The sequence below is a fragment of the Neomonachus schauinslandi genome, chromosome 1 (assembly GCF_002201575.2).
Source record: "Neomonachus schauinslandi chromosome 1, ASM220157v2, whole genome shotgun sequence".
Classification (NCBI taxonomy): domain Eukaryota; kingdom Metazoa; phylum Chordata; class Mammalia; order Carnivora; family Phocidae; genus Neomonachus; species Neomonachus schauinslandi.
In genome coordinates, this window is record NC_058403.1 from 155,488,945 (window position 1) to 155,512,947 (window position 24,003).

Consider the following 24,003-nt stretch of genomic DNA (forward strand, 5'->3'; position numbering starts at 1 on the left):
CCTGCTTCCTCTGCTCTGCATTTCCCAGGAGTCACCCCACAGATGTCTCTCACGCCTAGCTTCATCCTAACTGATGCACACCCACATTTCACTGCTGCACGTCTCCCCAGGGCACCCTCCTTGGGCAATACACACGAGTGCCTGGACCTGCAGGGCCACCCAGGAGCACCCACAGATGGAACAGAGAGACATGGGGTTGCCAATGGCCAGAACCTTTATTCACCCTGGGGCCACCTTCTCACCTCGCCAAAGGCCACTGTGATCAGATAGGGGTGAGGATGTCCCAGCAGGGACAGAGGTGCAGGCAGGGGGCTTCCACCAGTGCTTCCTGTGGAAGTGTTGCTTGCTCAGGAGGAGGTGAGAGGGCAGGAACTCCGGGGAAGCAGCCTTGGTCTCTCCCTGAGAAGGCAGGCTGGTTCAGGCCTGGTTATGGAGGGCAAGGACACATTGTGGAGAGGGGAGCTTTCTCGCAGGAGACCTTTCATCAGTACTCGAAAGTAACCGTCTTGACCCGCAGGTACTCATTCAGGGCTGCCTCTCCTGCAAGACAGCATGTATCATGGGGAAAGGTCACCCTCACAGCAGCTCCTAGGGTGGACCCCACGCTGTTGCGAGCGCTGCAGCCCTTTTATCTCACAGATCCCTGCAGCAACCATGTGTGGTCCGCCCAGGCTCAGTCCCAGTTACAGAAGAGAAACCAAGGTCTTGGCAGGTCCTGCATCAGTTGTAGGGTGGGGGTGGTAAGGATTCCACCACAGGCATCGGAATACAGACTAACTGGGAGCAACTGTTCACTGTTCCAGAAACTTCCCTGCTCTGACTATCTCCTCTAGAGGAACGGCAGCCCCATCACCCCGAGGGCAGTCAAGAGGCTCTCTGGTACCCTCCTACTCACCCAGAGGTGCCAGTCCATCGCCTGTCCCCACTGCTGCCCCCCCAGCTAATTCCAGGTCATGCTGCTCCTGGGAAAGGACGTCAGAGGCACCCAGAATTTGGCTATGTTCTGCAGCTGGTGTGTTCGGTCCCACAACCCGTATGTGGGGCCTGTGGTTGCCTGACATCTCCCCCACCCGCTAAGGTTGGCCCCAGGAGCCACGCTTCACCAGCTGGGGCCTGCTGAGGTCTCTGGGCCAAACCCCGATGGGTTACTGGGGGTGCCTGGTTTATGTGCACAGGACACAGGAAGAGGGGGCAGCAGAGAGGATGAGCTGGAGCAGCTCAGGGCCAGGGTCATAAGTGACAGACCAGATCCTGGGGACCCAGCACCCACAGCCTCCTGAATAACAGTGGCCCTTGTAGATTCCAGTGGAGGAACCAAGAAGGGGTGGCAGACAGGGACAAAGGGAGCAGGACTGTCCAACACTGTGTATGTGCATGTGTGTGTGAGTGTGAGTCCCACCTCTGGGTGCACAGTGTAGTGCCAGGCTTTGGGGGTGTTGTTGGGGCTTCTTTCACAAGCATCCTTGGGGTTTTCTGCAGGGTATGAGGGATGGAGTGGGGGTAGAAAATGAGATAGCAGCCTCTCTATGGTCAAGCCTCAGCTCAAACCTCCTTAAGCATCCTGAGCTGGGTTCAGGGATGGAGGCTCTTGGAAACAGCTGCTCTCCCAGACCCTGCCCTCCCTGCCACCACCACTGCTGGGCATCAGAGGCGGGATCCCCAACTGGAGCCAGTTCTCAACTGCTGGATTCCATGGTGGCAGAATGGGGAGAGCAGCGCTCATCCTAAATCATGCAATAGCCCAGTGCCAGACCAGACCTCCACTTCTCCTGGCAGGCCAGGTGGGGCTTGAGTTTGGCTACCCACCCGGGTGACATTGTCTCTACACTGGGGACTCACACTGCCCCACTGGCCTCCATACTCGGCCTCCACAGTTTCCCCTCTTTCTGTGGATGAAGCTCTGATTGCTGCCCCCAGGGCCCTGCTCTCTGGCCCCCTGCCTGCCTCCCCAGCCTCCTCCCCTCCGGACTTCCCCATCCCTGCACTCAGGCCCCTCTCTGCAGCTCCAAGACCAAAGCTGGTTCTCTCAGGACCTGCTGTCCTCTCAGCTGGGAACATGTACCCTCAGGTCTTTATACCGCCTCCTCCAGCCACTCGAACCTCAGTGCAGGCGCCACCTCCTTGGAGAGGCCCACCCTGGTCCCCTCTAAAATGACCCTCCCGGTCTTCCTGGCCAGGTCACTCTGTCTTGTCCACTTCCTCCATTCCTCACTTCCCAGCTGGATCTTGCTTACTGCCTTAATTATCCCCTGTCCACTCCCAGTAAGAAGTGAGCACCGGGAGCCATCTTGTCAATGCTATACCCCCGGCCCCCAGGACAGGGCCTGGCACCAAGGGGCCTTAATATATGTTCGGGATTAGGTTACCGAGGTCTTTGCCAAAGCCGGACTGCTTGAACCCTCCAAAGGGAGCGGCCACGTCAGTCTTGTTGTATGTGTTGACAAACACGGTGCCGGCCTCCAGCTTGTCGCTGACATACAGGGCCTTGTTGATGTCCCTGGTGAAGATGCCGGAAGCCAGGCCAAACTCCGTGGCATTGGCCCGAGACAGCACAGTGTCCACATCGCTGCAGGGAAAACCCAGGAAGAACTCCCTGAGGAGGACCATGGGGCCACCCTGGGCATGGGACACAGAAAGACGGGCACCCCTTCTTCCAAGGGGGGTGCCTGGCCCACTGCAAGCTCCCCACCACATAGGACCCTCTGAGCAAATGTGCCGGGCCTACAGCAAGTGTGGAGGAGATAGGTCAGCCAAGCAAAGAGGAAAGAATGACAGAGAGGAGGTAGAGCAGAGTCAGACCCTTCTGGTCTTCATGGGTGAGCCCCTCACTGTGTAGACAGGGGGGATGGGAGCCCAGGGAGGGGGGCAGGCTGGGGATCCACCACACATGGAAAGGCATTCCTTGGGCAGCTACACTGGGGGCATCCACAGACATCACAGGCTTGAAGACTGACCACAATGCTTGGTAGATGGGAGAAAAGTATCTCATTCTAATACAACCAGCATGTAAAGAAAATTTTGGTAATTTTTTGATAGTTGGAAATATAGGGTATCGAGGATGAGATGCCATTCTGTAATCTGCTCAAAGGTGCTACTCTGAAGAATAATAGTCAGGCAAAGAGCCCGTGGTAGAGCAATTATGGCCAGCCCATTTCCTCTCCCTTTAAGCCAGGTCTGGCCTCAGTGACTTGCTGGACCAATAAGACAGGTGGAAGTGAGCTTCTGGGCTTTCTGAGGCCAATTGATAGTTCTTGAGGAGACTTGCATCTTCCACCTGGCCTCTTTGAGCTGGGTGCTGGGGAGCAGCTGCCCCGACAGGGCCCAGAGCAGAGGCGGCCAGCCCTGTGGAACCCTGACCAAATTGAAGACTCACAAGTGAATTAAGTAACTTGCTATTCTAAGCCACCACGGTTTGAGGTGGTTTATTATGCAGCAGTGGATAGGAACAGAACCCAGAATGCCGTGAGAGGCATCAGAGAGACAAGGAAGACACTCTCAGTGGGACCCAGCCTTGCAGGTCCCCTAGGGCTCTCCTACCTTCAGTGGTTGAGAAGGACTTGGCAGGAAGCTAGGCTGTATCCACAGCCCCCACCCCATCTGCATTCCCCTTCTGCACTCCCCTCCACGAAGCTCAAGCGAAGACCCCAGTAAGGCATGGAAGAGGATCAGGCTCTCAAGAAATATAAGCACGACTCCCTACCCATCAGCAAACCGAGAGATGATCATGATGGGCCCAAAGGACTCCTCCTTGGCTATGAACATGTGGTCCTCCACATCTGTGAAAACAGTCGGCTCGAAGAAGAAACCTACAGGGGAGACAGAGGTTCATGGTGTGCAGGTGGGCGGTCCTCTCCCCAGCCAGGCCTGGGCCCCACCAGCCACCATGCACACATTCTACAGTTTGTGACACCTGTGTGGTGGATGCTACAGACGGTGGGTGGCTTTCCTGCCCCAGGTGTATGAGTTCGCAGGATCCTCACAACCCTTTCAACTAAATGCTGCTGAGGAAGATGAGCAGCTCAGTGTTGGTCTGTGATACAGTGGAGATTCTTTACCTAGTGCAGCCCCTCGGATGGCTCTCCATCAGTCCCTGTGGAGTAGGTTGAGCTGGGGGTGGGGAGCCTTGGACATGGGTTCTGACGGACAGGACCTCTCAGGACTGTCTCCCTAATTCCTGGCCCCTCAGTGCAGGTACATGCCCCAGGTGCAAAGGTGACTACTTTCAGCCAGGATACAGCCTCCTGCTATCCTGTCAACACAAGCCACCACCTCCTCCCATCCAGACTGCTGCCCCTACAGGCCCTGGTTGTAGATGGAGCCACCTCTGACAGCAGAAATGCTTCCTCTATTTCTCCTCTAGACACAGAGCCCAGGGACCTGGAGACCTTAATGGACTGAGATGTAATTTAGCCTGACTAAGGGAAAATTGAGAGACGTGAAATTTTCTCTTTCCAGTTTTTAGGGAAAAAAATTAACTTTAAAGACAACTTAATAAAATATTCCATACTTTTCATACATTTATAAATTATATTTTAACATTAACTACAGTTTTTAAAAAGCTACGTCAGGTATGAACACATGTTGACTCATGTGGTATGGCCTGTATTCTCTCCGTCTGCAAATGAGCTGCTGCCCACCAGGTGCTGGAGGCTCTGCACTGGCCGGGCTCTGTCCCTTTTCTATTCTTTCTATACTTTTCCCCTCCCAGATGAGCCTCCCTCATCCTCTGATGTCCAGTTGGATTTGTAGCTTACAGCTCTGCTCCTCACCAGGTTCTAGGAATTCTGCTCCCTCCTCTGAGCCCTCAGGCCAGGGGGTGGTGATAGTGGCTCTCCAGTATCCTGGTTTCTGGGGGCTGCACCCCCCTAACTGTTCTGCAAACCATGCCTTCACTTCACTCCCTCCCATCAGACCCTGAACTCTGGCCTTATGGAGCCCCTAGTCTACTGAGGGCAAGGAAGGGGGTAGCCATCAGTGGCCATCAGTGGCTATAAAACTGTCACTGTATGAGGTGTGAGGGAGCGTCTGTGACACAGGAGCACCTAGGGTCTGGGCCTGGATGTTATTTGAGCTCGTTGATGAATTTGTCAGTTGAGGAAATGGGGAGGTGTTTGCTAATCAGAGGAGCAGCAGAAGCCCAGGCAGCAGGAAAGTGTAAGATGTACTCAGAGAGAGTAAAATGTGGCTGGAGCATGGGTCATGGGCAAGCCAGTTAGCTTAGGACCATGGAAGACCCTGGGTATGAAGTAAGGAGTTTGAGCTTGCTGCTGCAGGAGGATGGGTCACTGTATAAGTTGCTTCAACATTGGGGGAGACATAATCAGACTTCTGGCAGCTACCATAGGTAAAGGGTTAGCATGGTACAAAAGGTTCCTCAGGAAGCAGATACGATGGTGCAGGCAAAACGAGCTGCAAAGTCAGCAGTATGGCAGTAGGGATGCAGGGGAGGAAGACAGATTTTTAATTTAAGAGAATGGGGCAATTAATTTAAAGTAGGCGGTCAAGAAAAGAGAGGAGTCTAGAATTCATTGTTTCCTTCCTTCCTTCCTTCCATCAAATTAACTCAGGTTTGGTTGAGTCTCAGTGCTGGCGTGAAGGACCTAATGGTGTAGAAGACAGACACGGTGCCTGTCGCCATGTGGTGGGCAGTCTGACAAGGAAGCATCTCAAACAGTCCGTGCTGCAGCCCCTGCTCCTCTGACTCCAGTGACCTGAACAAATGGAAGATTCTAGAGAGGCAAGTGTATGTCTGGGTCAGGACAGTCAGATGATGTGATGGATTTGGTACCCATTCAGTCTGAAGGGCCTGGGGACATGTGGGTGGAGGTGTCTAGGTGGTCAGGATTTCTGGATGAGGAGGAGCCCGGAGACAGATACTTGGGAGGGTGTGAGCCACTGCGGGGGGTGAGATCCTCCAGGGAAAGGGTCTGCCATGAGAAGCGCTCCAAGCTCAGGATAGACTTGGGGATATACCTCCATTTAAGGCACAGGTGGAGAGGGAGGTTCAGCGAAAAGTGACTGCTGAGAAGTAATGCCAAAGACAGAAAGCCATGAAAGCCAGTGCCATGGAATCCACGGGAGGAAAGAACTTCAAGGATGCGGAGATGTTTATGGCAAATCAAAGTCCACTATGATACGCATTAAACCAGCACTGACTGGATTTCAGCTCTGGTGTCTTCACCTTGCCAGTACCACACCTGGTCTGGCTGGGGTCCAAATATCCAAGGCCACTGCAGCCAATGTCCCGGATGAGCCCTGAGGCCTGGGAGCCTAACCGTGGCCTTCACATACCTCCAGTTAGAGTGGGGCAGGAGACCAGAGACCATGCTGCCTGCCCTCTGGGCCATGAGTGCTCTGAGGTGAGCCAGGAGTGCTCTGACTGACCTGGCCGAGCGACTTGACTCCCACCACAGACCAGCGTGGCCCCTTCCTCCACGCCGCACTGGCAGTACTCCACCAGCTTCTGCAGGTGGGCTTGGTGGTTCTGTGGCCCATGGTTGGTGTCCCGGTCTAGAGGGTTGCCGATCTTCATCTTCCTCACCTCTTCTACCTGTGGAGAGTCCTCCCAGTCAGGTTCTGCTCAGGTACCATGGTTTCTGACGATACTCCCAGCCTGACCTGCCTAACGTGTTTGCATGTTCGGTGACCAGGCACTGGGCTGTGAAGAAAGTCCACATGTCCTCAGGACAGTCTCTATTCTGGTTCCAAACCCGCCTCCCAGGCTGAGACCCCAAACGTATCCAATGTGCAAGGAGACCCAAGCCTAGCATCAGACAGGCTGAGAAAACGGAGGTGTCCAGGGACAGGGTGAGGGCCAGACATGGGCCAGCAAAAAGTGTGTCCCTACAGTGGTCCCGCACCCAGCTTCATAGGCTGAGAAGCTGAGAGAATGCTTGTCTGGGGTCTCCAGAATATGGAATGGGGGTGGGGCAGGTACACATGTCTTGCTGCAATGCCCTGGTGACAAGAGGAATAGACTCTAAGTGGAGTGGAGGGGCTTGGGCCTTGAGTCCACCCACTCCTGCTTCTACTTCTTCCTGCTTCAGAGCCCAGCTTCAAGTCCCCCTCCTCTGGAAAGCCTTCCTTGTTGCCTCAGCCAACCTAAAAGTAGGTCTAGGCTTTGCCCTGGGTTTGGGTCTCCACAAAAGATGTGCTACATGGTGTCTGATGGATTCTGGGGTTGGATGCAGAGAGTCAGAAAAGCCCTTGAATATGGGATGCTGTGCTATGGAAAAGAACTCATATGGCATGTCCCACCTCCCTCCAGTGGGAGGTAGACATTAGACCTTCTGGGCTCCTGGCTGGGGTTCATCCCTCCTGTTATTGTCACATATCTCCAGGTTTTTTCCTCAGTTTCTTAAGACCAAACAAGGTCATCTCTACCCTCACTGTGGCTGCATCAAGGTCAGGCCTGACTGGCCTTCTCCTCCTCCTCCTCCTCCGAGGCCAGGGCTACTTCACCCCTCCATTCAGGCTCTACACCCCCCAGCCAGGCCTAATCAGAAGACACTCAAGCCCCCAAGGACCACCCTTGCCCTCTCACCAAGGACCCCTTAGCTCTTCTGTGCTGAAGGGAGTCCCCATCCCCTGCCTTGCTCCCCTTCTCTGCTCCCACTTGGCCACCAGCTACCCCCCACCCCCAACTCCATCCCTAGGATGCCAAGAGTAATAATGCTGAGTGTCCTGGATGTGCCTCTCACTTCCTATATTTGGGAGCTGAAACTATCCTGACAGTTCTCCTGGGATTCTGGGATTCTCCTGGGATTCTGACCCCTGCCATCACCCTGTGGGGGTTTGACGACTCCCTTGCAGACTCCTGGAGGGGACTGGGGCTTGCCCAGCTATGTTCCCTGCAACTACATCCACTCAGTGAGCTGCCCCCTCATGGGCGCTCCATTGTGACTCCCCATCCATGCCCCAGGTTCAGCCAGTCCTGTGCTGGGCCTATAGCAGTGATGGACTCACTCAGCTAGGCTGCCCAGCTCCCAAACTACAGTGGGTTATGTATTGTATTCATTTCTCATCAGGATAGGGTTGGTTTCCCACCCCTTGAATCTGAGCTGGCTTGTGACTTGGCAGAATGTGGCAGAAGCAAACTTTAGGAGTCCCACGAAGCCTCCACACTCCCCAAGAGGCCTCTACACTCCTATTCTCACTCTTAGGAGTCCTACCATTGGCCCTGCATGTGTCTGAGCACATGCTGCAGGATGAAGGACCCCAGGTACAAAGATAAGCCGTCCCAACATAGCCACCAAGTGCCCCCGCTGACCGCAGATGCACAAGCAAGCTCTGGTGGACCTGGGCTGGTGCCCACAGTGCCAACCCACAGGGCTGTGACTGCATGAACTGCTGTTATCCCAAGCCACTAAGTTTTGGGAGTAGCTTGTTATGTGGCAAAAGCTGTTACACTCCCTTCTAGAAATCCTGTTTCCTCACTGCCTTTCATATTTTTACCCATTATCCAAAACCCTCTCCAGAACTCCTTCCTAACAGCTGCCTCGTCTTGTACCAGTCCTGCTTTCTCTTTTTTCCTGGCTTCCTAAATATAGTTTTTAAAACCTGCACATAGGGGCTGTGTTCCAGCATCCCCTCTCATATCCGCTGGGATCAGACTCTGCTCTCCAGGATGTGAGGAAGGGCTTTTGGCTGAAGCTGAGCCAACCAGAGCTCCGTAGGCCCTGCAATCACTGAATGGACCAGCGATAGACCTGGGACCCAGTCACACCAACCAGCATCCTTCCCCACAGCCTTTTCCAACAGAATCAGTGGGGACAGAGTGACTTCCTTTCTGGTTCTATGTTGTAAGGATGTAGGAGATGCTGTGAGTACCACACCCCATCCTCTTTACCTGTGAGTACCCACCCTGCAGCAGCCAAGAGAGGTGGCTGCTGATGGTCCCAGGTCCCAGGGAGACCTCCTTTAGCCCATGAACACTCACAGCCAACAACTGTTGACAGGGGACAAAAGCCTGGCCCCTGGACCCCAGGGGTACACCTAAGAGGTATCATTCATGCTCCAGAGCTCCTATCTGTGGGTCAGGCTAGGGCTGGATGTCACTTGAGAACATGTCCTGTCCCTGTCCTCTCCTGGTCCCTCTCACCTCCCAGGCTTCACCTGACAGCTCGCTAATAGTGAGCCACATGCACCTGAATTCCTGGCTTAGGCTTCACTGCTGTGGAGCTGACCTAGGACAGGCCCTTTCTGGTTATGTCAGTCTGAGCTGCAGGGTTACTATTTCTTGCTGAAATTATGAAAACACGTGAAAAAGGATACAGCTTTGTGTGAGGGTTTCCTGACTCAGATGGACAGTGCCTGACTCCACCTGGCCCAGCCTTGCCTCCCTGCCCCCTACCCCCTGCAGCACAGGTGGCTGTCTCAGTGAAGACTCCACAGCAGAACTTACCACCTTCTGTACAAACTGGTCGTGGATCGAGTCCTCCACAAAAAGCCGTCCCGCGGCAATGCAGTTTTCCCCTTTGTTGAAGAAGACGGAGCTCATCCCCTTTGGAGAATGGATAAGGATGCTGGCTTACAACCGCTCCCAGGGTGCCAGCCCCCCACACCCCACCAGGCCCATGTACCCCCTTCTTATAGGGAAGGGGAGGAATGTGTGTGTCCTGACCTCCAATGGGATGGTGGGCCAGGCCCAGCCAGCAATGGACATACAGGCTCTACTCATTCTTCAGTCACCTCAAGAGGAGAGCTGAGTCCCATCCCCTGGGGAGACACCTGTGTCCACATTACAGAGAGTGGAGAACAAGAGGGAGTGGAGAGGAGTGGAGTGAACCTGGAGACCCTGTATGCCGGCGTGCTCCCTGGGGTGACGCAGGAGGGGTCAGAGTCCACACTCTTGGGGCTGAGCCTGGAGAGTCTGTTAGCTTGGGGCAGGTAGCAGATGGAAGGCAAAGGCAGGCAGGCAGCCCCCTGTCTTGGGAGAGACTGGGTGCCAGCCCAGGCCTGAGAGAACTCCTCGCAGGATTCCAGAATAAATGTCCTCAGAGGCTCAAGGGAGCCTGCATTTTGGACCTGGAAGCCCTATGTGGGGGGCCAAGGGAGGAGGGAGAGCTTTGCTCTCCTGGAAGCTGGGATTGCATTGCCCAATGACATGGCTTGGGCCTCTGGCCCTGCAGCAGTGGCCTTGGCACTGGGGCCAAGACCCTTGGGCTATTGGACTTGCCTCCCTCAGTTTCCCTATCTGAGGCTTCACTCCCCTTCGTGCCCATGCTGGGCGTCACATTGTCCTCCAAGGCACAGTGAGACTTAGACGGAATGGGGCATACTTGGACACCTGGTTGAACTGGCTTGCTCCCACAGGTGTGGAGAGGGGGACCGAAGCATAACAATGGCAATGATAATACAAGCATAAGAACCCCTGACACACAGCACCTGCCACATCTTCTAAGCCCTTCAGACTTAATAGCTTGTTGAATCCCTGTAACAACCAAAGGAGTATTCTCCTTAGGGTATAGGTGAGAACACGAGGCCCGGAAACGTTGAGTAACTTGCCTGAGGCTGCCCAGTGGGTCAGTGGTGGAGCTGGGCAAGTGGACATGGCATAAAGGAAAAGTCATGCTGATTTCAGAACAGATGGAACCGTGGCTTACATTTCCCATCCTGTGAAGTTGATCTCAGTAATCTTGACAATAATGAAACTTCTTGGGAAGTTTGTTTTCTAGAAGGCATATGTCATCCATCCCCTAGGCCCCTTCCTGCCAGTCTAGGCCCAATGTGTGAGTTTGACTGTAGAATCAGAGATAAGTGCCCCACCTCCACCCCCCAAGGCAGGCCCTTACCATCTGCACAGCCTTGCTGAGGTCACAGTCAGCAAAGATGATGAGGGGCGACTTCCCTCCCAGCTCCAGGGACACCTTCTTCACGTTACTCAGGGCACAACTGAAAGGGACAGAGGTTGGTAGGGCTGGGTCCTTGGGAGACTGAGACACAGGGGCTCCAGGTGGGAAGCTCCAAAGCACGCTTTACTCAAAGAGCAAGCAGGGGGTCAGAAGGAGTTTCTCCCCACTCCCATGCTCATCAGCTCTCCCCACCTCCCTCCCCTTGCCACACCTCTTCCTCCTCTTCCACACCCAGGCCCACACCCACCACAGGCCTTTGCTCTCACAGCCCTCTCTGGATCACTCTTCCTTCAGATATCCTCAAAGCTTGTTCCTCACTTCCTTCTGGCCTCTGCTCTATCCCCTGGTTGGGGTACCTGACCCGACTGCTCCCTATAAATAGCACGCTCTTGTGCTCCGCACCTGCTGTGCTTTGCTGCACGTTGTATTTGTTTCCAACCCTGCCCATCAAAACATAAGCCCCAGTGGGGCAGGCAGGCATTTGTCTGGTCATGCAGCTGTGTTTGGTAAATATCCAGTGAATAAACCAAACACAGAACCATTCCCCAGTTGGGGCAGCTGCACTGCCACAGGGACTCTGGCACCTCAGATTTTTACTGACAGGTGCAGAGAGAAGCTGGGGATCCTGTGCACGCTGCATCGGTGGGCACAAAGTGCGCTTACTGATACTGTCCTCTCAAGGGACATTAAAGGATTGGACCAGTGAAACACAGGCATGGCACAAGGTGGGAGTGGGGGGTCTCCTCACTCAGGACTGACCCAGGAAGAGGGCTTCCATCTCAGGCACCAGCCACAGGGGTTTTGGAAAGCCCCCAGAAGATGGCAGTCCCAGAGCCACAGGATACCTACCCAAGCCCTCCTGCCCTGGACTCCTCAGAGCTGATATTTACTGAGCCCTCCCTCTGGCCTTAGCACACATGTGCTCACATATGACTATCGCCTGTACAGCACAGGAGACACTAGCTAGCTTTTGAGTAAGGATAGGTAAATAAGCTGCTGTGACTACTTGCAGCCACCCCTCCAACTCCCTCATCCATCCATCTGCCCTCTGTCCGTCAGTCCTGCACCACCGCCAGCTTCCCTCTCTTCAATGCTGAGGCTCATTCTCCTACACTCAAAATGAATCAGAACAGCTCCACCTGGCCCGCTCACAGGCTGTGACATCAGCCCCTACCGACCCTAAAGACATGCTCCCCGAGCCACACTGGCTGTGGCTCCTGACCCAGAAGAGGATCTCATGTAAAGCTGCTGTGATCAAGCAGGGTGCCACTCAAGTAAGGGGGCAGGGCCAGACTGCACCCCAGCTCACAGAGGGGTCGTGGGGCCAAGGGGTGAGAATCCCATCTTGTGGCACACAGAGGGGCCCAGGGAGAGCAGGGTCAGAGGCTGAAGAAGAGTCCCAGGGAGAAAAAACACTGCTCTGCATTGGGGGCTACAATGAGATGCTGTTTTAACACAAGAGAAACCTTTCTCCCCATGGAATTGTCAAGTCATAGCTGGACTGCCCCGGCAGTTCCCATGCATGAGTCTTATAACAAGAGACAGATGAGGGTGGTCACATGACCTCAGAGAAAGGTGTTAATATGCCCAACAGAAGCCCCAGCTCCTCTCTATTTGTACCTTTCACTCACCTATAGATGCCTGAAACCCACCTCCAGAATCCAGCTTCAGTGGGGTGGGGCTCAGGCATCCCATGGTTGTCTTGGGGAAGCCAGGGCTACAAGGTACTGTGTTGTGGTCCAGCCCTCTCCAAGCTCATCAGCTACATAGACCAGCACCACGGAGCATGCAAACTACCTTTGCTGAACTGATGGGGAAACTGAGGCCTGGAAGGGTCAGGCTTGGCCCAGTCATATCATGAATCAGTGACAGAGAAAGAAACACAACCCCAGCTGCTTGAGGCAAGTCCAATGAATATGAGAGGATGTTCTAGAATGGGGCTGTCCAATAGACTAGAAAAAATGCCTCAAATACCAGCCACATATGTAATGGCAATTCTTTAGTAGCCACTAAAAAACTAAGTTAAATTTCTTTTAGTTTTAAGAGAAAATGAAAAAGAAACCAATGAAATTAATTCTAATATATTTTATTTAACCCAATTAATAAAAAATACTATTTCAACTTGCAATCAATATGTTTTTTTTTTTTTTTAAGATTTTATTTATTTGACAGAGAGACACAGCGAGAGAGGGAACACAAGCAGGGGGAGTGGGAGAGGGAGAAGCAGACTTCCTGAAGAGCAGGGAGCCTGATGCGGGGCTCGATCCCAGGACCCTGGGATCATGACCTGAGCTGAATGCAGATGCTTAACGACTGAGCCACCCAAGTGCCCTAATATAAGAAGTTATTAACGAGCCACTTTGTGTACTAAGTTTTCAAAATCCGGTGGACCTTTTATACTTGAAGCACATCTCAATTCAGAGCAGCTCTGTCCCACTTGTGCTCATGGCCCCAAATCGCATTGTCTTTAGCAGCCCCTTGGTCTGAGTATGCTCCACAGAGCAGCTGCACCAGACCCACCAAGGGCTTGTCAGAAACCCAGACACAGAGTCAGAACCTGCATCAAGTTCACACACAGCATTGTCCACATCCCAACACTGTGACCAGAGGTAGCCTCAACCACCTACCTCTTCATGATGTGTTTTCCCACCTCTGTGGAACCTGTGAACCCAATTTTCCGCACATCGGGATGGTCTGAGAGTCTCTGGCCAACTAGAGAGCCTGTAGGTAAGAGTGGGCAAGGGGGTCAGGGCGGCTGCCAGGTGCTGAAGGGGAGATACAAGCTCCACCACCCCCCACACGTCCATCTTGAGGCCAGAACTCTGGGCTGTGCACCCCAAGTGCTTAGTGCCCTCAGTGCCCAGGGCTCACTGGGCTTCATTGCCTGCCACAGGCAGAATTGTGTCCCCTCAAAATTCATTATGTTGAAGTCCTAACCCCCAGTACCTCAGATCTGACTGTATTTGGAGACAGGGTCTTTAAAGAGGTGATTAAGTTAAAATGAGGCTATCTTCTCCTTTCTTCAACACACACTGTCTCCTCAGCTGATCTCACCCTGGCACACCTCTTCAAATGCCATCTCCAGACACATCATCCTCTAAGTCCGTCTGGATCTGGATCCATTTGTGATTCCTCTTGACTGTCTGGGATCTCCACTTGGATATCTAACAGCCTCTCAAATTCAACATATTTGAAACCAAGCTCTTAATCTTTCCCCTGATGTACTTCTCCTCCAGGTTCTCCATTTCAGTAAACAGCCTCTCCTTGCAATCAGTTGTTGAAGCCAAGAACCTGGGAGTCAGTCCTGACACTTCCCTTCCCCACCTTATCAATTGCCCAGTCCTGGGCTCCTCCACCCACCCAGTCCCTCCATTTCCACTGCTCCCCTGCCTCCGAGCTCATAAAACTGCATGTGCCCAGGTGCACCTGTGAAGATTCTGGTTAGTAGGTTTGGAGTGGGATACTTGCATCCTCTATATATAGTTAAAGTTCTATATATTGTTAAAGCTCTAAATATAGTTAAAGCACTATAAGTGATTTTTTAAAGATTTACTTATTCATTTTAGAGAGAGAGAGAAAGAGAAAGCGTGAGTGTGAGAAGGGGCAGAGGGAGAGAATCTTCAAGCAGGCTCCCCACTGAGTGCAGAGCCCGACACAGGGCTCCATCCCACAACACATGAGATCATGACCTGAGCCGAAACCAAGAGTCAGACGCTCAACTGACTGAGCCACCCAGATGCCACAGCTCTATAAATGATTTTGATACTAATTCCATTCCACCATTCTTGTTAAAAAGAAAATAACTGTTTGGGAAAGAAATATTTGCAAAAGATATATCTGATAAAGGATTGTTATCCAAAATATACAAAGAGCTCAACAATAAGAAAATAAACAACCCAATTAAAAAATGGGAAAAATATCTGTACACACACCTCATCAAAGAAGATATACTGATGGCAAATGAGTATATGTAAAGATGCTCAACATATATCATTAGAGATTGCAAATGAAAACAACCACAACACACTTACTAAAATGGCCAAATTCCAAAATGCTGACAACATCAAATGCTAGAGAGGATATGGAGCAACAGGAATTCTTGTTCATGGTTGGTGGGAATGCAAAATGGTACAACTGCTTTGGAAGACAGTTTGGCCATTTCTTACAAAAGCAAACATAACCTTACCGTAAGATCCATCCATCACACTCCTTGGTATTTACCAAATGAGTTGAAAACTTGTCTACATAAAACACTGCACATAGATGTTATTAGTAGCTTTATTCATAGCTGCCAAAACATGGAAGCAACTGAGATGTCCTTCACTAGGTGAACAGATAAGTAACCTGTGGTGCATCCAGACAATGGAGTATTATTCAGCATTGAAAAGAAATGAGCTATCAAGCAATGAAAAGATGTGGAAGAAATTTAAATGCATATTACTAAGTGAAAGAAGCCAATCTGAAAAGACTATATACTGTGTGAGCCCAACTATATGACATTATGGAAAAGGCAAAACTATGGAGACAGTAAAAGATTGGTGGCTGCCAGGGATTGGAGGGAGGGAGGGATGAGTAGGTGGAGCACAGGGAAGTTTTAGGGCAGTGACACTATTCTATATAATACCACAATGGTGGAGGCATGTCATTATACATTAGTCATATAATGTACAACACCAAGAGTGAATCCTAATGAAAACCATGGACTTTGAGTGATACTGATGTGTCAGTGTAAGTTTGTCAATTGTAACAAACCTACCACTCTGGCATAGGATGTTGGTAGTGAAGGAGGTGTGAGTATATGGGGATGTAGGGTATATGGGAATTCTCTACACTTTCCACTCAATTTTTCTGTGAACCTTAAACTGGTCTGAAAAATAAAGTGTATTTAATAATACTAATATTTATAAGAAGGTATCACATATCAGATTACAAAGAAACTCTCCATTTTAAAGGTTTTGTTTTTAAGTACTCTTTATAGCCAATGTGGGGCTAGAACTCACAATCCTGAGATCAAGAGTTGCATGCTCCACTGACTGACCTGGCCAGGTGCCCCAGAAGTTCTCCATTTTATTTTTATTTATTTATTTCTTTTAAAGATTTTATTTATTTTACAGAGAGACACAGTGAGAGAGGGAACACAAGCAGGTGGAACACAAGAGGGAGCCTGATGCGGGGCTCAATCCCAGAACCCTGGGATCATGACCTGAGCTGAAGGTAGATGCTTAATGACTGAGCCACCTAGGCGCCCCATGAAGTTCTCCATTTTAGAAAGAAGAATGTTTACAAGCTATTGTGGGTTAAATTGTGTCTTCCCCCATTCATATGTTGATATCCTAACCCCTAGTATCTCAGAATGTGACTTTATTTGCTATCTAGTTTGTGGTACTTTGTTATCGCAGCACTAACAAACAAATACACAAGCCATATTCTCTAATCATGACATAATAAAACTAGAAATATAAGAACAGAATTTTAGAAAAAAAAACTTGGTGAGTTTTTTAGTCTTCTTACTTACTGGGTCAGAGAAGATATCAAAACTACAGTTGCATGTTATTTAAGAATAATAAAAATAGAGGAGGCAAGATGGCAGAGGAGTAGGGGACCCTGTTTCAACCAGTCCCCTGAATTTAGCTTGATATCTACCAAACCATTCTGAGCCCCCATGAAATCAGTCTGAGATGTAAGAGTATATATCTGGATCTCTACAAGCAGAAAAGCACTGCTTTTTGCAAGGTAGGAAGTGCAGAGTCGTGAATCTGTGGGGAGATATAGGGAGATAAACAGAAGGGGGAGGGAGGCTCCATAAGCTGGCACCTGGAAAGTGATATAACACCAGAGCACAAAATCAGAACCCTTAGAAATCTGCTCTAGGGAGGGACATCCCTCTCTGAAAGTGGCTCTGGAAATGAAAAGGCAGAACACAAATAATCCAGTCAAGAAATGGGCAGAAGACATGAACAGACAGACACTTCTCCAAAGAAGACATACAATGGCTAACAGACACATGAAAAAATGTTCATCATCACTAGCTATCAGGGAAATACAAATCAAAACCACAATGAGATACCACCTTACACCAGTTAAAATGGCTAAAGTTAAGAAGGCAGGAAACAACAAATGTTGGTGAGGATGTGGAGAAAGGGGAACCCTCTTACACTGTTGGTGGGAATGCAAGCTGGTATGGCCACTCTGGAAAACAATATGGAGGTTCCTCAAGACATTAAAATTAGAGGTACCCTATGACCCAGCAATTGCACTACTGGGTATTTACCCCAAAGATACAGAAGTAGTGAAAAGAAGGGGTATATGCACCCCAATGTTCACAGCAGCAATGTCCCAAAAGCCAACCTGTGGAAGGAGCCAAGATGCCCTTCAACAGATGAATGGATAAAGAAGATGTGGCTCATATATACAATGGAATATTACTCAGCCATCAGAAAGGATGAATACCCACCATTTGCATAGACATGGTTGGAACTGGAGGGGATTATGCTAAGTGACAGAAGTTAAGCAGAGAAAGACAATTATCATATGGTGAAAACTCATATGTGGAACATAAGGAATAGCATGGAGGACCATAGGGGGAGGGAGGAAAACTGAATGGGAAGAAATCAGAGAGGGAGACGAACCATGAGAGACTCGACTCTGGGAAACAAACTGGGGGTTATAGAAGGGATGAAGTGGGGGGATGGAGTAGCCGGGTGATGGGTATTAAGGAGGGCATGTGATGTGATGAGCACTGGGTGTTATGCAACTAATGAATCACTGAACTTAATAAAAAAAATTTTTTTAAATAAAATAAAAATGTCAGCTTAACAAATGAATAATAAAAATATGAACACAATAAACTCAAAAGGTATGAGGTTGGAGTCACTTCTGAAGGCTAACATGAGGAGCCTTGTTGACAATTCCCAGGGAAATAAGTATAATTGGTGAAAATCATTAAAAGAAAACATTTAAAGTCTATGGAAATTTTCCTAAATTTCCATATAGCAAGCGAAGAAACATTTATTCAAGTAAATCTAGTAACTCTCAGGCAGAACAATGAGAGTCTGTGGTACTTGAGCCATGGACAATTCTCTCCCTCCACATCTCCCCTCTCCCTCCAATTAATGGAAACTCCACCCCAGGTGGGGGTGGTCAGGAAGGTATGGTTCCTCTCCTCAAGCTCCCAGGCCAAGGATATGACATCTTTTTCATCTTCTCCAACTCTGAGTTTTAGAGGCTAAATTCCTGGTGAGTATGGCTTCCACCCAGTCCCCATTCAGAAAGTGAAGGCTCTAACCTGGGTGTGGCAGGTTGAGACTACTGGGACCTAATCCATCTAGCCCAAGCTTCCTTACAGGGCCCAACACCTGATGCAGTGGTTCTGTGATTTTGGGCAGGGGGAGAAGCTTTCTATAAGAACAGAGATATTGACTTTATTTGAAACTGTGGGAAAGTTCAGTTCTAAGGGCATTCTGAAAAACAATGGAGATTTTGGGGGTGAGCAATTAGGGAAGGCTGACAGCTCTATGACAGCAATGAGGTAAACTGCAGATCAGTTAGTTTACCAGAGAGAACCAGGGAAGAGCTCTCTGGGTAAGAACAAACCTCAAAGGATGTCCTCAAAAATTACCCCTGCAAAGGGGCCCAAATTTAATTGGATCAGATTGTAGAGCAATTTATGACCCAGGGCATTGTTGAAAACAATAGAACAAGCAGATTGTAGTTAGTGGAACTGAACTGTTGAGTGTGATACCAAAGGAGGCAGATAGCTTAACAGGGAAACCAGGGAAAAAGAGAGTCAAAGAGAGCCCCACTAAAACTGCTGTCATCTTGTGCTCAAGGCTGTGCTCCCTGAGTGACATCACTGGCTACACACCACAGGGAAAACAGACTTCACTTTATAGCCTAGCCAAATCAATAAAGACATAAACAAGCAAATAATGAAAACAAGCTTTGGAAAGGGAAGACGAAGATCAGTATCCAGAGTTGGTACAATATATTGCCTAACTTATCTAGCTTTTAACAAAGAAAGCTATGATGCATGCAAAGAAATAGAAAAGTGTAACCCATCACACGAAAAAAAAAGAAGCAGGCAATATAAGCTGAGAGGGCCCAGATGTTATACTTAACAAAGACTTCTAAGCAGCCATTATGAATATGTTCAACGAACTAAAGGAAACCATGCATAAAGGAAGCTATGATGACAATGTCTCATCAAGTAGACAATAAGCAATAAATAAAAAAAAAAACAGGAATTCTGGCACTAAAAAGTACAGTAACTGAAATAAGAAATTGAGTGGCTCAATAGTAGGTTTGAACTGGCAGAAGAAAGAATCCATGAACTTGAGGATAGTTAGAGATTATGGAATCTAAAGAACAGAGAGAGGAAAAAAATTTAATGAAAAGGGCCTCAGAGGAGAGTAGGTTCCCATTAAACATACTAACATATGTATAATGGGAGTACCAGAAGGAGAGGAGAAAAAGAAAGGAGCAGAGAAAAATGTTAGCATAAATAATGGCTGAAACTTCGCAAATTTGATGAAAAACATTAGTCTAAAAATCCATGAAATTCAATGAATTCCATGTAAAATAACCATAAGGAGATCCACTCCCAAAGGCATCTTAGTAAAAATGGTGAAAAACAAATACAAAAGAAAATTTTGGAAGCCGTAAGAGAAAAATGACTCATTGTATATAAAGGAACCCCAATAAGATTAATAGCTGACCTCTCAGGAACAATAGAGGCAGAAGGGAGTGAGATGATACATTTGAAATGCTGAAAGAACAAAACTGTCAACCAAGAATCTTATATTCAGCAAAGTTATCTTTCAAAAAATAAAGACATTTCCAGATAAACAAAAACTTAGATAATTTGTTGCTAGCAGACCCACCTTAAGAGAAATATACGAAGGAAGTTCTTCAAGCTGAAAGCAAATGACATAGGCAATAATTTGAATCCACCAGACAGCACCAGTAAAGGTAATTATATAATTACAAAAGAAAGCTTAAATGAATATTTCCTTTCCTTTCTTAACTGATTTAAAAAGCAATTATATAAAATAATATGTATATAATTGTATTGTTGGATTTATAACAAATACAAATGAAATATATTTGACAATAATAGCAGAAAGAAGGTAGGAAGGAAATGCAGTAAGAAAGTGATAACAGAGTAATTCAACAACAGAAAGAAATGAAGAGAACCAGAAATGTAAATAAGGTTAGTATAGCAAACTCTGTAATTACATATTTGTTCTCCTTTTTAACTTCTTCCACAGACATAAAATTATATAAAGTTATAGCAATGTACTATTGAGTTTGTAACATAGTGAAGAGTACACAGAAATAGGTGATAAATATGTGAAAGGGAGTAGGGATAACAGAGCCAGGTAGGAATAGCATTTGTATATTTCACTGGAATTAAGTTAGCATAAATCTGAGGTATTTTCTGATGAGTTAAGAAGCATATGGTAGAGATGAACCATGGGAGACTATGGACCTGAGAAACAAACAGGGTTCTAGAGGGGAGGGGGGAGGCGGGATTGGTTAGCCCGGTGATGGGTATTAAGGAGGGCACGTACTGCATGGAGCACTGGGTGTTATACGAAAACAATGGATCATGGATCACTACATCAAAAACTAATGATGTATTGTATGGTGATTAACATAATATAATAAAATTAAAAAATAAAAAAAAAAGAAGCATATGGTAAATCCTAGAGTAACCACTGGGAAAATAACTAAAAACTATATAGTGAAAAAAATCGTTAAAAGAATTAAAATGTTACACTAGAAAATATTCACTCAATGTAAAGAAAACCATAAAAGAGAAATAGAAACAAAAGACAGGAGACACAGAAAGCAAAAAGTAAAATTGCAGACATAAATCCAACTCTATCAATAATAACAGTAAATGTGAATGGATTAAACAATCCATTCAGAAAGGCAGAGACTGTCACACTGGATCAAAACAAGATCCAAGTACCTGCTGTCCAAGGAGACATCAGATATAAGTACGTTGCAAGTAAAAGGATGAAAAAATATATATCATGCAAACAAAGACCATATGAAATCTATGGTAATATCAGATGAAGTAGACTATAAGACAAAAACTATTATGAAAAATAAAAAGGGGCTTTATAATAATGAAAATGTCAATCAAAAGGTATGAGGTGTAACCAAAGCTCTCTTTGAACGCTTTCCTTATTTAAATGACAAAAAACAAAAATAAATGAATTAAACTTTCAACTCAAAAAGTTACAAAAAAAAACAAAAAAAACAAAAAAACCCCCAAACCACAGAGGAGAACACAGAAGGAAATAATGATGAAAGCAGAGGAAAAAAACAAAATAGCAACGGAATGTCAGGGAATGGGTAAAGAAATTTGAGAGCTGTTTTTGTTTCTGTTTTTGAGGACAGTATGGGGACAAACAAGCACTTCTCACAAATTTGATCAATTTTAAAAGAGAAAGAGGGCGCCTGGGTGGCTCAGATGGTTAAGCGTCTGCCTTCGGCTCAGGTCATGATCTCAGGGTCCTGGGATCGAGTCCCGCATCGGGCTCCCTGCTCCTTGGGAGCCTGCTTCTCCCTCTGCCTTTCTCTCTCGCTCTGTCTCTCATGAATAATAAAAAAAATAAATAAATAAAATAAAAGAGAAAGAAAAAGTGAAAAGTATAAGGGGGATAGAGAATCAAAAAAGAATTACTTATAAGAAATTATGAATACAACTCTATGTCAATATATTTTAAATGTGTGCAAGAAGAGACAACTTTTCCAATAAACTAGACTACTAACCACAGAAGAAACGAAAAAAGCAATTCATGTAATACCTCCCCAGATGCTCTAAGCCTAGATAAATTCTGTCCAACTTCCAAGGACAGATAATTCCCAACTTATGTAATTTATTCCAGAGCACATATCTACATACAAAAAAAAAAAATGGAAAAGCATTTTGGGGAAAATGGGGAAGCATCTGAAAGCGAGAACACTTCCAGGTGTGTGTCTCTCCCACCATGGGAGAGGGCCATCTCCCTACCAGGCTGGCCACCCCCATTGGATCACTCTGCCCCCAGTTGCTCTGTCCCACTAGAGTACATCACGTAGCAAGCCCTGTTCTGACCAAGTGCATCTCCAGCTGCCTGGAGCCCTGGCGCCCCCAGATGCCCATGTCCCCATCCCTTACCAGATCCTGGGAGGATATTGACCACACCCTTGGGAATGCCAGCCTTCAAGGTCAACTCTGCAAACTTCAAGGCTGTGAGTGGGGTCACCTGAGGAGGCAGGAAAGAAGACTGGGTCAGGAGGGATTGGGAAGTGGGGTTCTTCCTCCTCTCCCAGCAGCCTAGGTAGCAAGCAGGGAGGAGCAGTCATGGCAGGAAGACCCTCCAGAGGAAGCCCCATCATAGCGGGTATTGCCAACCCAGCCAGCTTCCCCCACAGCTTCAGTGAAAAGCTGGGAGGAAGGCCTGCTACTTCATGTACCTTCTAGTGCCTTCTCCTGGCAGGCTCCAGCCATGTGGCCAGGCCTGGCCCCTTCCTGAATGTTCATACCTCCTTCACTCAGGGAGTGCGGAGTCCCAGGACTGCCTGGAAGCCCCTTGTGCCACGCAGTGGTCTGTGCAAGATTCTGGTTACCGCCTCACTGCTGGAGGCCATTCCTCTCCTCTTGACCTGCCAGCAGCCATTCCTCTTCAGACCCAGGTAATTTTCCTTGTAAAGGTTGGATTGTGCCCCACCCACCACCAGCCCTCAGAGCCGCCACATCTGTGGGGTGCTGGCCCTGGGAGGGCACAGGCCTGTCAGGCGCTTTTCCAGAGACAATCGCCTGGATCTGTGCGCAGCACCCCCATGTTAATGGGGGAGGTTATGGGTCATCTGAGGGTTGTTGTGATGCTCAATAAGCAAATATATGCAAATTTTTAGTTTAATTTGTTATGTATTAAAATGCTTTAGGAGTGCCTGACTCAGGATGAATACTGTAAATGTCAACTATTGTTGTGGTTGGTTTTTATATTATAATACTTTGGGAGCCAAATTGCCCCAAAGCAGCCAGGGGAGCAAGAGACCTCCTGGGCACACTGTCCAGAGCCACGTGATGAAGCATCTTGCCTTCGGTTCCTAACACCCCTGGGGGTAGGCAGGGGAGGGGCTGCTACTGCCACTATACAGAGCAAGAAGCTGAGGCTCATGCAGGGGGTGTCCTCATCCCTGGGGGACCCTGCTCAGGCCCTTCCAGCCTGAGTGACCCCGACATCCTACCTCTGTAGCTTCTTTATGAGGGACTGGGCTTCAGTCTCAGAGCATGAGGCCTGGACAAGGGTTACCAAACAGGGTTTCTGCTCCCCCAAGCCCAGAGTGCTGGCATCTGTGGAGAAATCTCTGACTGCTCACCAAGCAGCTGCAAGTACAGGGTCAGCTAACGTGACTCAGCCACCCTACCATTGAAAGAACAGACCCTGCCTACAGCCCCCACCGGCCCCTGCTGCATGCTGCCCCCGCCATTGTGAACAGGGCCCACAGAAGGCCAGCCCTCATCAGCAGTACCCCTCCTCCCTTGAGGAGAAACCAGTCCTGGGTGGGTAAAGGGGCCAAGGGGCCACCCATCTCCTTTATAGGGTGCTTACTGATACCCTTTACAGCTCACAGGTCCTGCCCGGAACACACCCACACCCACCTGGGCAGGCTTGATCACCACTGTGTTCCCAGCAGCCAGGCAGGCAGCCGTCTTCCAGGAGAGCATCATCAGGGGGTAGTTCCAAGGGATGACAATGCCACAGACCCTGCCATACAAAAGAAGGGGGACTCCGTCTCTCCAAACAGCCTGGGGGCCAGAGTGCACCTGCCAACGGTGTCCTCGTTCCCAAGCCTGACACCCACTCTGCTCCACTCCACTCCACTCCACAACACTCCCCTGTTCCACTCTGCTCACTCCACTCCATCCCACTCCACCCCACTCCACAACACTCCATTCTGTTCTACTCTGCTCACTCCACCCCACTCCACAACACTCCACTCCACAACACTCCACTCTGTTCTACTCTTCTCACTCCACTCCACTCCACCCCACTCCACTCCACAACACTCCATTCTGTTCTACTCTGCTCACTCCATTTCACTCCACAACACTCCACTCCACAACACTCCACTCTGTTCTACTCTGCTC

At 48.8% G+C, this 24,003-nt stretch overlaps 1 protein-coding gene across 1 annotated transcript in view; it reads right to left on the minus strand.

Moving 5' to 3' along the window:
- Nucleotides 1-203: 203 nt before the first annotated feature.
- ALDH1L1 (aldehyde dehydrogenase 1 family member L1) overlaps nucleotides 204-24,003 on the minus strand; it is a 103,998-nt gene continuing 80,198 nt past the window's right edge. The window contains exons 14-22 of the mRNA XM_044912678.1: nucleotides 23,515-23,620; nucleotides 22,024-22,111; nucleotides 13,481-13,574; nucleotides 10,794-10,893; nucleotides 9,404-9,502; nucleotides 6,385-6,550; nucleotides 3,701-3,806; nucleotides 2,367-2,566; nucleotides 204-540 (exon numbers count right to left, since the gene is read on the minus strand). Of these exons, the coding sequence (XP_044768613.1) occupies nucleotides 485-540; nucleotides 2,367-2,566; nucleotides 3,701-3,806; nucleotides 6,385-6,550; nucleotides 9,404-9,502; nucleotides 10,794-10,893; nucleotides 13,481-13,574; nucleotides 22,024-22,111; nucleotides 23,515-23,620 (1,015 nt within the window). The 3' untranslated portion in view covers nucleotides 204-484. The remainder of the gene's footprint in view (nucleotides 541-2,366; nucleotides 2,567-3,700; nucleotides 3,807-6,384; nucleotides 6,551-9,403; nucleotides 9,503-10,793; nucleotides 10,894-13,480; nucleotides 13,575-22,023; nucleotides 22,112-23,514; nucleotides 23,621-24,003) is intronic.